At 39.5% G+C, this 14,949-nt stretch overlaps 1 protein-coding gene across 1 annotated transcript in view; it reads right to left on the bottom strand.

Moving 5' to 3' along the window:
- rasa3 (RAS p21 protein activator 3) overlaps positions 1-8,151 on the bottom strand; it is a 42,981-nt gene extending 34,830 nt beyond the window's left edge. Inside the window, exon 1 of the mRNA XM_032561722.1 lies at positions 7,866-8,151. Coding sequence (XP_032417613.1) covers positions 7,866-7,920 — 55 coding nt within the window. The 5' untranslated portion in view covers positions 7,921-8,151. The remainder of the gene's footprint in view (positions 1-7,865) is intronic.
- Positions 8,152-14,949: the final 6,798 nt, after the last annotated feature.

Genomic DNA, 14,949 nt, shown 5'->3' with positions numbered 1-14,949 from the left:
TTGTTCCTCTTCTTCCTCTGTTGACCGACTCCAGTCGCTGAGCCCGTGTGTACAGTTACAGGCGTGCTGTTCGACTCGTTACTCTAATCTTGTCTGACATGAACACATTCGAGGATACACAGGCGTGAATGCTTTCAACTCAACTAGCAGGCCTGGGGACCACAGAGTTGAAGAAAGGGAAAGAGGGGGGAAGGCAAGGTTGTCTCACACGCACACGCACACACACCCCTACAAGCGGCGTGCTCAATCGAGTGTAAGAGAAGGGGAAGACTGCAGAAAGAGAGAAAAGTCAGCCAGATAGAAAACTGGAGAGCAGTTCTCTTTGGAGAACGCTACAACAGGAAATGAGATGAGGAGAAAGGAATTTCAACTGGATCCAAGGCGAAGTTTAAAAGCAGGGAGAACAACCCAGTCACCCCTGAGAGTGTGTGAATGCGGGGGGAAACATAGTGTCGGTGAGAGATCACCATGAGCATGGAAACAAGGAGTGAAACTGTCTTATATTCTCCCACTGGTTCTGCTCGTCTCTTTGATGTTCGAAGGTAGAGGCTCATAACAAGAACTGAAACCAAACTGGAAGTCATTACTGTCGTTCTCAATATGACTACACATAAAAACATTCACCGACACACAACACTCAAAGGCTCTCCGTAAGGACATCCACAGCCGGGGCGTTTATCCTGCAGGACTGCTTTCTTCGTCGCTGAATATAAGGCAACAAACAACTTATTCATAAGGTAATGTCATGCTCAAGACTTATGCAAAATATATCATTAAACAAATTTTCTCCTAAAAATTTCAAGACATCACCCACCATTCTGTTTCCAGAGTGTGTTTGGGAGTCCTGACTGAAGAAGATAAGCATGTTTTAAAATGCTACAAGAAATGTATTGTGCTTGAAAGTGCTGCTCTGGATATTTACTTCAATAAACACACTTTATTTGTATTGTAATATTATTATTGGAAGTATTTCAGGCTGTTAACATTACTTCTTTTTTTAGCAGCATTGCTATTCATCCATCCATCCGTCCACTGACCGCTCATCCTTTCAGGGTCAACCATGCACAGTCTCACACCTACGAACAATTTACAGAGACATATTAACCTAACATTCATTTTTTTTGGACTATGGGGGGAAGCTGGAGTACCCAGAGAGAACCCATGCATGCACAGGGAGAACATGCAGACTCTGTGTAGAAAGACTAGGATTCAAATATGAAATCACCATGTGGCTCTATGCATGTTGTTTATTTATCTATTTGTGACACTAACATAATAAATATGAAAAATGACCTTCGTAAATATGGTTAATGTGGTAATTCTGTTCATTCTTTTGTTCTTTTTTTAACTTATGTTAACACTTCTTGTCTCTCCTTTGTCCACAATAAGGAAAACCTTATCAACACCACTATGAGACTCAGTTTGCTCTAAATGTCCAACTGATAAATCAGCATGAGATATTACTGGTTGATCAAGAAAAAAATGAAAATACACCAGATGATTTTCAGCAATACAATACTAATCCTGTTTCTTTGCCACTGTACTGAGCATCTATAAACTATTAGGTAAAGCATTTAAGCCGAAAAAAGCTATATTTTGACAGGAGCATGGATCCATTTAAAAGTTTAGCATATCATGAATCCTTAGGGAGTTTGGGACTGTGAGTAAAATCCACATTTACCCTTCTTTAAGTGAATCAGCTAATTCATTTGTAAAATGAACAGCACATGACAGTAAAAAAGTGTTTAGCACTGTGTGATTCTCCCAGCTGAAACAAAAACGATGAATTTCACTGATCTGAGAGCTGATTTCTGCTCACAGCGGCAGCAACACGAGTTTCTTTTTGCCACAAACTGTCCTTCATGATGAAGAAGAAGCGGCCTAATGAGCAGAGCATTTCACACAAGCCCAGCGGTTGTGAGCGCAGCATGTGGAGAATGAGGGCTGGAACGGAGAGAGGCTCTGGTTAAAGACTGCACACCGCCATCTCTGTGATAAACCAGCATACAGTTACTGATCAAACTCCCTCTTTGTTTCAGAGCCGCCTAGAGCTAATGTTCACACCAGGTCGTTGGTCTCAATGGAAAACTTGAGCGAAACAGAAATAAACAACACACACTTCTATCTTTATGTGCAATATGACCCTGCAGGAGGAGCAGCTTTCCAAAATGTCTAGTTGAGGTTGAAGCCCATGAATGGAGGACGGTGACCTTTCAAGCCAGCATGGTGTTACTGGCGCAGTTAGCAGGAGAGAGGCTGAGCTCCACTTCCTGGTCAGGATGCAGTTTAACCCCCAAACTGCCTCCAGGCTTCATTTACATAATTCTCAGAAGACTTTGTTCTTGTTTTCTGTCTTCTGGAAAAAGAACAATTAAAGACATAACAAGAACAAAAAAAAGGAGAGGTCAACCCTCTCGTTCCACTCTGCTTTGTAACCTCTAATTCAAGCTTAGCAGACACATAGCTGAGATGTTGTGATGTCTTTTGCAAGCACAGGGAACAGCGCGTGTGCTGGGTGCAAATTCTTGCATGTGGTAAGCTGGTATTGCTGGTTTTGCCCGCGTATGGAAACACTATTGCAAAACCTTATTTAACCAGCGTCCACGTGGCCATTTCCTAACCAGTCACTGAAGTCACTTTTTATGAGTGCTTTAAGAGTCTCAAGCTTCTTTCTTTTTCCATTCCACGACATGTTCGATTACGTTCCTTCATGTGTCATTACTAGCAGGTAGAGGTCGTTCCGCAGAGCGTGTGAAGGACATGCGGAAGGAACGGCACCGTGGGCGAGCCCTCCAGCCCTTTATTTACCTCCGCTGACCCTGCATGCTGGGCCTACGGCAATACTTCCCCGTGTTCCTGGTACTGTGCTCTCATCGAGGACGCATTAGTGACACAAGAAGAACAACCCAGATTATTCCACCAGCCTCAAGCTGCGTCTCAACAGTCAACATGCATGTTTATAAGAAACCTCCAGGACAACCTCGCCTTCTAGGACAAAATGGAGAAGTCGGCATGCACTTATTTCTATAAATTGACCTGCGACCCAGAATTTCTCCTCTCAAACAGGGCCACATGGCTCCCGTTTGTTGTCGACGGGAAAAAATGTGGAAATCTCCACTGGCCAGCCGCCAAGTGACGGACGAAGGTCTCAGTCACTGCGACCAAATTTTTCCCTTTCAGCTCCAGTCGCCTGAATTGAGCCACATACACTTATTTCCTGGAGCACAAGCACTTGAGATCCTTTACAAACAATGAGCAATCTAGTATTCCTTCCAGTGTGTATTAGACACTTATTTTCACGTCATCCAAAATTATACTCGTATTGTAACAACACCATTAAACAGTAAAAGCTTTGTGCTGTGCCAACACAGTAGAGCCATAAAAATAATGTCAGGCAGTTAATAAAGAGGATAAACGATTGATCAATGATCAACCTGCCTAGAATCAAACACTGACTCCAGCGTGAAAGTCTAACCTCTCACATTTGAATTAAACAGCAAGTAAATATAAAAGGACACAGCTTCCAGCTGCAAAATGACAATGTTTGCAAATGCATAACTAACGACCAATTTGGTTATGTAATCTTTTTATTCCAACTGATGGTATGCCGTCTACAACATAGAACATGCTTTCTTTGACCACTGAGCCTTAAAATTTCCCTATAGCTGGTCTCTTTAAAGCCTCTGCAATCAATATCTTTATATAAATAATAAAACAAGTCTCCTTAAGGGAATCACTCAAAGCAAATCCACAGGACAGTGACGTTTGGTGCTTTTCTAACTAACGGCCCACATATTTTCTGTTTTGGTTGAGTTTCGGTGCTCTCATCAGGATATTCTGGTTGTTTTTAGTAAAAGAAAGCTACAGTCGAGCCACATATACCTGAAATGAAACACCATATGGGCAAAGAGGTGAACAGCTGGTGAGCAAAAAGGGACAGGTGTGCAGCTTTTCTTATGCGTCTTTGTTCCTATCTGTTTTATATTTGTCCAATTTCGATCACAGCAGCAACAACTGCAAAAAAACATGAAACATTACAGACCATACTAAACAAAAATTTAAATGGCATATGGGGAAATAGATAAATAGTTTAAGTCAAGCAAGTTTTAAAGAAAACCGAAACAGTACAGGACTTCAATGATTTTTGGTTATTCATTCAGTTAGCAGTCAGTAAATGGCTTTCCCCATTCAACATGTACAAATACATCCTGTGGTATATTTCACTTTCTTATCTTAGCTATACATCTCTCTCTTCGTTGCATCTGCTGGTGCATTTTCGGGGAGGGAATGGGTTTAATACGTCTAATGACCACATGTTTGTTGGTGTTTTAGTGGGTCTCTATGCAAGGATACTTTTATTAGTCCACTTTTAAAGCAATGTGCTATTACTGGTCAGGAACTGACCTGTTAGACGCTGAGTTAAAAGATTTTAAACACTTTGCACATCTGTGCAAGAGGATGCTCAGCAATATGCATCATTATGATGTTTCATGTGTGTCACAGTGTTTGTCAAACAATGTTTCTCACTGTGCCAGAGAGGCCAAACGCACATATGTTCCCGTTAATTAGTCCCGACTCCAGCTGTGCCACTGAGAATTCCCATCTCTCCGAGCGCCGAGTCGCTGACAGATGAAGCACAGTCTGCTTCATCTGTGAGACACTACCTCCTTACCCAACTCCCCCACCCGCCCACTCACCACCACCACCCCAATATCCATCTCTCTACATCTGCTTTGTATTAACTCGTTGCCATGCAGGAAAAAACAATCCTTTTGTAGTCTATTCCAGCCAATCAGGAAGCGAATTGGGGGCAGTTTCCTGTTTCCTGTGTTTCCCCCCAGACGGTACAGGCTCGGATCCAGTAGTCCAGTTGGGTTTCCGATAGTCATTTGTTCCTCCAGGACGTCGAGGGGAGTCATCACCTGGCAGGCCGTAATAGTAAGCACTCTTATTATTACGTGAATAATAAGAGTGTGTGGCGGGTTTTCGCCTCTGAGTCATTGGCCAACCGCAGCCTCATGCCAAAGGACAGGCTCTGATGAAAACAATGTGATGCAAGCGGTTCGTAGACGTTACTGGGAGCAGAGCGCTGCAGGGATCAGACTGACAGAAAGTATGTCTGCTGCTTGGTAGCAGCGTAGTGTAAACTCTGCTGTCGTCACTAAATGGCATTATGAAGAACTTCAACCAAGGCCTTCGAAGTGACAACAACATAATTTCTTATTAACGTCAGTAGCTAGTGCAAATTCATAAGGTCCTTTTTTTTCTGGGGAGTGTATTATTTTTATCAATGTAACCGTTTTTACTTGTGGTTCTAATCCTGTGAGAATCCCATACAGGCACAAGCCTGTTTGCAACAAATTAAGACTAAAATGACCAAAAAAAGGCAACACAACTACTATCAATAGTACTTGTACCACAATTTGCATTATTAAAATACATAATTTGAAATGTGCATCATCATTAATTAAAGTGGAGGTGAAAGCAGTACTATTTTTGTGCTACTGTTGACTGAAATTTGTCAACTATTAGCAATACAGGCTTATAATTATATTTCTCAGCAGTTTCAAACTTTCAAATACCGCAACATCTTCAATAAAGGACATAGTGTAACATAGTGCTGCATGTGTTAAAGGCTAAAGGACATATGTGTAAGGCAGCCATACTGGATCATGAGGTTCTGACTTCTACAGGCCATTCTGTAAAATGTTCCTGACACAAATATGGAAATTTACGCTTGGGAGTAAAATTGAAGGCCATAATTAAATAGTTGGGGTTTTTTTAAACAGAGTGAAATTGTCATTATCATGGTACTTGTAATTGATGTTCTCTTAGAGAGAAAAAAAGAGCAAAAACTGAAACCAAGAGGGTGAAAACTTTGGGTTTTCACAATATGTCAGCTACTGTTTAACATATTGTTTTAGGATTAAGCCGATAGGAGTCTTTTCATTTAAAAGGTGCTCTATTTGGTTGCAAAAATAATTGATTTTCCTGCTTGGCTTGAGAGAGTCCTAGCTCTGGAAAAGCGAGAAACCTTTGAGATTTGAAATGGATGAATCTTCCACCCATTACAGAGGCCACAAGGAACATTAAGAAGACAATCAACCGTGCGTGCGCAAACTTTTTCACCTAAAACGATTTTAGAATCGCATGTTAGCCTGACATGCACAATTTTAGACAGTAGAAAACCAGAGTATCTGGAGAAAACCAATGCACCAGTCAGTGCACATGCAAACATGCAAACTCAGCAGAAAAACCCCCCTCCACATCCAAGATCAGAGCAGAGACCATCTTAAAGTGAATATTACTGATCACCAATTCCTACATGCACCCCTTTTTTTGATATTGTTTCTTGGAAAAACTACTTTACACGATGAATGTACGGCATAAAAAAGCTTCGGATTAGTTTACTGTCGATCAAACGATTGTTCCCAGTATACCTGTTACATCATAAAATAATCCAGCACATCAATTCGGTAATTCAGCTACATCACAATTAAACAATGAATCATTTATCTGCACTGGTTTTATGGACATCAATTCCGAGCATTTGTTTTGATCCGAAAACAGATGTGTATCTAAGGCAGCACAAATGTCCTCGGGTTGTTTAGCTTTCATTCACAGGAGCGATGAGTAGCAGCAAATTCACAAGACAATTGTGGTTTCCACGTTACAGCTTTTCCGGATAAACAATCTGCACAGGTAATATCTTTAAAAATATTAGGAAATAAGGGGGTCAAATGTGTTGTTCACTCTCCAAGAGCAGCTGGCAGTGCCATGCAGCCTCACACAGCTTGCAAAGGTGTTTGTTGCTTCTTTTTTTTCTTTTTTTTTTTTAGTTTTAGCCCATCCCCTCTGTCTCATGTTTTGACTCCAAACTGGACAGGATGGACTGGGTGCCAGATATCAGTCTGCCCCATACTGACCTAAGATGACCTTTACAGCAAACACAGGAAATGACTGTCTGCTTCTAATAAAATGACATTAAGAAAAGGAAAAGATACGAAAATGTTATCTGTAATGCTTTTTAGATAAATGTTTGTAACTTTTTATGACTCGGGTTCTGATCATCAAAATATTGTTAATTACTTAATAGCAAGCACAACACATCTCATTTTTAAAAACGGATTATTAGCACGTTATTGGTGCAAGAAATCTATATTGCCGTTTTTCTAAAGAGTAAACGTTACAAACAGCTGAATTTAAAAGCTGTGAGGTACAATACTGTCGTTATATCAACTCTGGTCTCTCATTGCTACAAGTTAAACATGGAATAGGCTATATCCTCAAGGAAGTATAAAGTGAAAAGCTATGTTCAAACATAAAAAGATGGATTAACAATCAGACAGCCATGCATGTTTTTGGATTAAGCTGATTTTTTTCCTTTTTTTCCTTAAAGGGGGCTTGCAATAAAAAAAAGAATGGCTGCTTGTAGTTAAGAGGTAATAACGGTATCTATGGTCCTAAAATGTGCAGAATAGCATCTGGAAACGTGCAGCTGTGGAGCCTTTATGTCTGTTACAATCTGCTCACATCGGTTCAAGTTTAACACACATTATCTGGATCCAAACGCCAGCTGCCAAATTCCCACATTGTCCCACACGCCTTTCAATCCTGCTGCAGTTTCTGTTTACTTTCTCAGTTGTTGTTTTTTTCTAATTATTTGCTGTTCTTATCGTTGCGCAGAGGGGCTCTAGTGTGATCTGAATTACAATAACAAGCAGAAAAACACCGATCTGGACCCGTCCAGTCTCCAGCCCCTCACAGCTTCCCTGCTCTCCCTGAAAATAGGGAGCCATCCATTGAGGCGTTCAGACTGGGGGTAGGGATTTTTTTTTTTTAACCCCCCCCTTTATTCTTCTTACCTATTTTTATTTTTACGCTCTGGAAAACCCGAAGACCTTCTTCTTCTACCGCCATGGCTTCACCGTAGGTCTTTCCCTTTTGAAGCTTAAATGAAGGCTGTCCTCCACGGCTGTTGTTTCTGGCCTCTCCAGCTCTCGGATATTCCAGGGGCTTTGCACATCTATGTTCTGCGGACAGCGACCATTCTCCGGTCCGACCGCTGCTCCTGCTGTTGCTGGAGATCTAGTGAGCGGATTGAGCTCCAGTCCCGCAGCAGCAGCAGCGGTGAAGGAGTGGCCCCACACAACACCGCCCATCGGAGGGTATGGAGGGTAATCCGTGCCCTGCAGGGGCGGTGCAGAGGAAGCGCAGTCCATGCAGCTGATTTCAAGTACTGCTTCCAAGGGAAAGGCAAGGTGTAGGCAAGAAAAAGTCAGGCAGGAGGTGGAGGAGGTCACTCTTTTCACAGGTTATCTGTCTCATAATATACAGTCATGACATGGTGACGGTTTTAGCAAATATGTGAAAAATATTTTTTTATATATAGTACAGACCAAAAGTTTGGACACACTTTCTAGTGTGTCCAAACTTTTGGTCTGTACTGTATATATAAAAGTTACATACTACAGCAATTACAATCCAATTTTGGTGAGCCTATGCAAAAGTTTGAATTATTTTTGGTTCCCAGCTGACAGAGACAGTACCTGGTGTGGCCGTCTGCTGCAATTAGCTCACCTGCATTGAGATTGTATAACTGTGTATAAAGTCAATATAACTTCAATGCAATCAGTGATTATTTAAGTTCACCTTTTTGTCTACTTAAACTTCTGACATCAACAAATCATTTTCTCATGACTCCTTTCCTGTGCTATATGGAACCTTATTACACAAAGTTTATCAAGGACATCTGTCACCAGCTAAATGTGTTTGTTTTTGTTTCAAAGCAAGTTTCAGATCTTTAATAAGTTACTTAGATATATTTTGAGAAGCTGTGTTTAAGAATTACTGTTTAGAGTGAAATGGATGCAAGATGTTTGGCATTACTGCTGCGTTTGATTTGGCTCAGAAATTGAAGTTCGGATCTGGGAATGACATTATACTCGGGTTTAGTGTTGTCTAGCTGAAAATCAAAAGACCAGTGGAATGTGACGGTTCTTCTGTGCTTCTTTTAGCCAATTTACAAGTTCAAAAACTGAAGGAATATGCTCAGAAGTATGTGTACAATACTGGGTGCACCAGTGGTTTAATGAAATCAAAAGTTAGAAGTGCTAATAAATTGCTTCTACCTCAAACTTTCACTATGTTTTAATGAATATGCATGTCAGCCATATTAAATACTTATAGCTGCTTGGCAACCTCTGCCTTTTCCGGGCAGAGGTTGCCTAGACCATGAGTCTAGTTGCAGAGACCATGCAACTAGACTCATGGTCTAGTTGCATTCTCAACTCAGTACAAATAGAAAGCACTGCAGGTTTGGATGCAAACATTTTACCACCTCCAGCTGCATATTTTCAGCCATTAGCTACAACATGTAGCTCATAAAAGCCATGTTTGCAGCTCTTGGTATCCGCTTCTACTTGTTTTGTTTCAAACTCTGTCATAGAAATGTCTACACTGTAAATTCTCAATGGGTCTACCTACAACAGCCTACAATAGTTTCCTCTTCTTCTTTGAAAGCATTACACCCCACATGTAGGACCAGGTGCCTTCCCTTCCAGAACCGCCGACCGTTTCCTTCCTGAAACGGGCTAGATATGCAAAAAACAGAGGGAAAAACAAGTTTAAACAAGGAATTAGGACACAAGGCAACTGTCGCTCAGTGACATTGTGGCTGTTTTCTAAATAAAAGACAGGGATTTCCCCATTCATACCACATGTTTAGGTATCCACTTGGAGTGAAGTCATTGCATGTTTGGACCACTTAAGGATACAAGTCACTCTTTTTATAATGCGTTTTATAACACTTTGTGTGCCTAGAACACAGGACACAGTGTGCAATTTTACAATCCCCTGTGCGTCATGGATTTTACGTTTAGCTTTTTGCAAGTCAAATTGACTGTCATCCTTTTACATTCATAAGCTTGAATTGAATTGATAACAGTTTATGTCTCTGAATGTGAACCTTTACTAAGATTTTTTTGAATGAAAGTGAGCATACCTACCTGCCATTATGTTGGCCTTCAAAAGTGAAAAATTGAAAAAAAAAATTATTTATTGTTGCTTTAATTAGCAGTAATGTAATCAATATACATACATGGAATAAAAAGACACACACAGTTCTTTCTTATTGCCTGAAGTTAAACCTAAAAGGTTTGACCCAAATTGGATAGCTTAAGGTGTGTAAACTTCTGAATTTGAAGAAAGTAAAAAAATATGCGTATGTTGCAAAAGTTTCTGGCATTTAGCAAATAAAAATATTTTTGGTAATTTGTACTGACCTAAAACAAAAGAGGTTTGGTCTGATTTCATTTCAGGCAGTGAGAAACAAATGTGTATGTGTCTTTTTATCAGGTGTACGTAAACTTCTGGTTTCAACTGTGTATCCTGTTTTGTTACCATTGTTTTCTCTAAAATAAATGAACTGTTCAAAAGAATTCTACAGAGGTGTAGATTCGTATAAACGTGAAAGTTAAATCATTAGTTGGAGCATTCACATGTAATCTCATATCTATGAATTTAGAAGAGAGGCAGTAGAAATTCTGGTCTCTATTGCGGAGCTAAGAGTCACAGCAGGACGTGTGGTGTTAAAGGAGAAAGTGGTCATTAAATCCCTTTTAACAGTAAAGCAGAGAGAAGGAAAATATAGATCAACACTGTCCCAAACGGTGAGTAATAGCTGGACAGGCTTTAAGATTCATTCAGGTGAACGTTGCATCATCAGCCCACACTCAAGCCCATTCGACCACACTTCTGAGGTCACTAAGACCACATTACTAAGAATAGCCAGACCCAGGTCTGGAACTCTCCTGTAAACCCTCCAGTCCAACCAATAGAGATGTATGACCAGAGGGAAAACAAAACAAACAGTTGTGACGTCTCTCTACCAGCAACGACGTTTAACTGCGGTAACCCTGCTGCTGGCTGCAATGTGCTGGGATTATCTGGACTCTTTTAGAACAGCTCTAAATCTAATTAGACTATATGTCTCATCATCCCACTCTGTGCCCCAGTCATAAAGAGAAAGCGTACTCCTTCATAAAGAAGCCATTCTGCTACGGACCATTGCACCAATGTGACTCACACAATAATATAATTTCATACTTTTGGTACTGTCAAAACACTTTGTGTAAAAAGCTTAGAAATTCACTCTGTGGTCTCTGCAGATGTCAATCGGTGTTGCTAAAGGCTAACTGAGACTCAAGTAAAACTGTTAGACACTTAAAAGTATCTATACATAGTATAAGCCTATAAGTGTCAAAGTTTCCTCCAGTATACTATAACCAGACTTTATTTGTGCCAGGGTAAGCATTGTTTACTTTATTTATTTTAGTTTGTTTTTTTTAAGACTTGAGAGTTGGTGTTTAGGTGTTGTTAATAATGTCTTCCAATAACACATAATTGCAATTATGTAAACAATTTTTAACCCCAAAACATGGTAGAATCTGCATGACTGCCCTACTCCTGCCACTGCGCTTAGAAAGTTTCCTGTGCGTGATGGTGCAGAGTTTAGAGCGAATACAAACGATATAAATGAAGAAATTGGTGAATAAATGAATGAACAAACTACATGTAATTTGCCAGAGGATAAATATATCAACTTTAATGTGCTATATTGACTGTGCAAAGTTTGGTGCATCTCTTGTCTTAAAGCAACCAAGAATGTAATTTTAAAGTCAAATAAGTCAGCTTTATACTTTTGACAGACAGGTTTAAAAAATATTCATTTCTTTATATTGTGATCTCAGCAGATGCAGGTAGGACATTATCCTACTATAGATTACTATAGCTTAAGAATATAAGCTATAGTAATCAATATGCTATGATAAAACAACCCAATCATGTGTACAGTTGAAATGACTGCCATTTTTGTGAACTTCAGTTTCAAAAATGAGCTTTGAAATAATTTAGAATTTACTTTACAAACAAATTAAAACTAGCTGACTTTTACTAGAAAGCTTAGTGAAAGGATGCTTAGTGGTGGTCTATTTTGCACAAGGAAGTCAGGGGAACTGGGTTTGAGGGCGTTGGCCCGTTTAAAATAACTGTAAACGTACCACCAACCCTCTCCACTGTTGATCATCTTTTTCTCCACCTACTGAAAGTGCAAACGGTGCAAAAAAGCAGTCGCCCCATGGCTTCATATCACTGACATAATTACAATGCCAACAGGGCCTGTGCGTCTTTGGCTATCAGCGCTAAAACCCTGCGACTCTTTTCATACAGTAGATAATAACCATGGTATTACCAACGTTGTGTCAGTAACCACTCAACACATGCAGATATTGAAGAAAGAGTGACATGCTGACATGAGAGGAGAGAAGTAATCAATTACAGTTCCTTTACAGTGGCCACATCCTGCTAGCTGTTTGTTTTTGCAGCTTGCTACAAGAACAAACCTATGATGACCCAATTATAAATGTACATTATATTCAGAAAAACTCTAGCTGACAACTGCCCTCTATAAATGTTCTTGCACACAATGTAACAGCAGTCAAATGACCACATTAGATTACAGTGCAGGAGTCACGAGATACCACTATCATGACACACTAGCCAAAGCAGTAGAGGTGAAGAGGCCAGTTCCTTGAAGCTGCATGCATGGCATCACATAGGAAAATAAAATTTTAAAAGGTGACTGTGACATGCTGTAGCTTCAGTTGTACTCAAGAGACAACGCCCTGTGGTGAACCACAACTGTACCACTCCAACTTCATGCACGTGTTTGTTGAAAGACCCAAATACAGTCAACTCTTATACTGAAACGCTAACAGATCAAACACATTTACACAAAGACCTTTTTGAAGAGACTATGCATAAGTGTGCAGTGAAGCAGTCTTGGTGAAAGAGGGGGCAGAAGCTGATTATGAGCAGATTAGTGAAAGGATGCTTAGTGGTGGTTTATTTTGCACAAGAAAGTCAGGGGAACTGGGTTTGAGGGCGTTGGCCCGTTTAAAATAACTGTAAGTGTACCACCAACCCTCTCCACTGTTGCTTGTGCTTTTTACACTAAACAATCACTTACTGTAAACTATGCTGTATGTAAAATATAATATATGTGTCTGTGTATATGTGTGGAAGGGAGAGAATACTGAGCTGAACAGATGGCGACTGGATGGACAAACATAATCCTGGCATTGCGGAGAAGACAAAAGCTTTATGAATGTATGAATCAAATCATATTGTATGTAATTTGTCTTGTAGAATGAGGCCTGGCAGTATTTTAATCTGTTGCGCTGGTGCAACCCAGCACAAACAAACATGAAGTGTCCATGTTGATCACATTTGATGTCTGCAATAATGTTGTTTCCAACTCTTCCTTTCGAGCATCCTCCCTCCATGGGGTTGCCACAGCAGTATCCCCCACGCCATATCTGCATACACACAGACTTGGAAGGTGTCTTAAACCGGATGGCCTTCCTGACACAAAACCTCCTGATTATCCCGAGAAAGAATGGGAAAACCTAGGACCAGCCCATAATGGATTAGCTGCATCAAGAATAAAAACATTTGACATTTAAATTCCATCACTGACTTTGTTTGCCGTCATCCTTAGTATAAACGGTTTGATAACATAGAAAGCACACAAGCAGCATCATCGTTCAATAGTGTGACAATACAACAGTTTTCATTTGTGACCAGTGAAGGCACCTGCTAAGTGGGAATGTTTCCAAAATTAGCTGGTTAGATTAGCTTTTTGTTAGATAAAATTGTTACTGGTTATGAAATAAACAAACAGATATATATGGACCATCGCAAGAAGATGATTTAATTTGATTTGTGAATGTCTGACCTCAAACTGCAACAACCAAAGTGTTCAGCCACAAAACTTGTATGGCAGAGTTACAGCACCACCTAATGTGCGCTCACTGTAGTAGGGTTAGATATGTCTTGACTGGAAGTTTTTAATGGTAAATACTCATGTCCCACAATTCACTCCTCTTTTTTTAACTCTTTGTTGTGTTATTTTGAATGTTATTAGTGTTTTTTTTAAACTTTTTACTTAGTTTGATCATTTTAATTGTGTCAAGTGGTTTTATCCAAATTAGTTTGTGGAACTGCTAGGTCTATAAAAATGTCTATTAAAAAGTTTGATAAATGTGTGGAATGAAGGCATTTTAATATGAAGAACCTTTTTGGTAGGAACTCTTGCGTTACATGGAAGGTAATCATTAATACTGCTTGACTTTTAAAGAAAAAACAATGATTACACATTATCATTTATCACCAGTTATGTATTGTAGCTGACTTCAGGTCATTTTTATTTTTCATTATGTGGTTTTGGCTTCATCAAGGTCAAGGATTTAAATTTTCAGATATGATTAAGTTTGATATAGCTTGGAAAATATTTCTAAAATGATGTTTTCACTTATTTCATATTGGGAATAACAGTATGCTATATTCAGCTATGCTCAGATTGTGTATCTTTATATAGTTTTGCCATTTAGATAGCACAGACATATGAACAACTGTGTTTTACCACTGAAGTCCATGTCTTACCATGTCTTTTTAAAATTTTGGGTCAAAAATGAACATTTCCTTTCATCACTTATTGTTGGTTCACAACAGCTTACAAAAGCATAGCCCAAACTGAAACATCTAACAAATAAAATGTTGCCAGACATATTTTTTTTTTCATAACAGACAGAATAAACTAAGACTAGGATTCTGAATCTAAAGACAAACAAGGAAAACATCAAAGGAGACAATTTGTAAAAATGTTTTAACTATGTGATCCAGAATGTTGCTTCGCATACATCTTAACGTTAACAGGAAATATGAACTATAGATGAGTTTAAACTAAGCAGTAAAGTACTAGGAATATTTAATCAGTTTAGCAGCCTTTCACCATAAAACTCTTCCTATTGTTATATAAAATCTAATATCTCCCTTCTAAGATATTTTGTGGATCAGATTTCTAGCTTAGTCATATGTTTTGACCGTGGT

This window comes from Xiphophorus hellerii, chromosome 4, assembly GCF_003331165.1.
Source record: "Xiphophorus hellerii strain 12219 chromosome 4, Xiphophorus_hellerii-4.1, whole genome shotgun sequence".
Lineage (NCBI taxonomy): Eukaryota > Metazoa > Chordata > Actinopteri > Cyprinodontiformes > Poeciliidae > Xiphophorus > Xiphophorus hellerii.
This window is presented reverse-complemented; position numbering and strand designations above follow the sequence as displayed.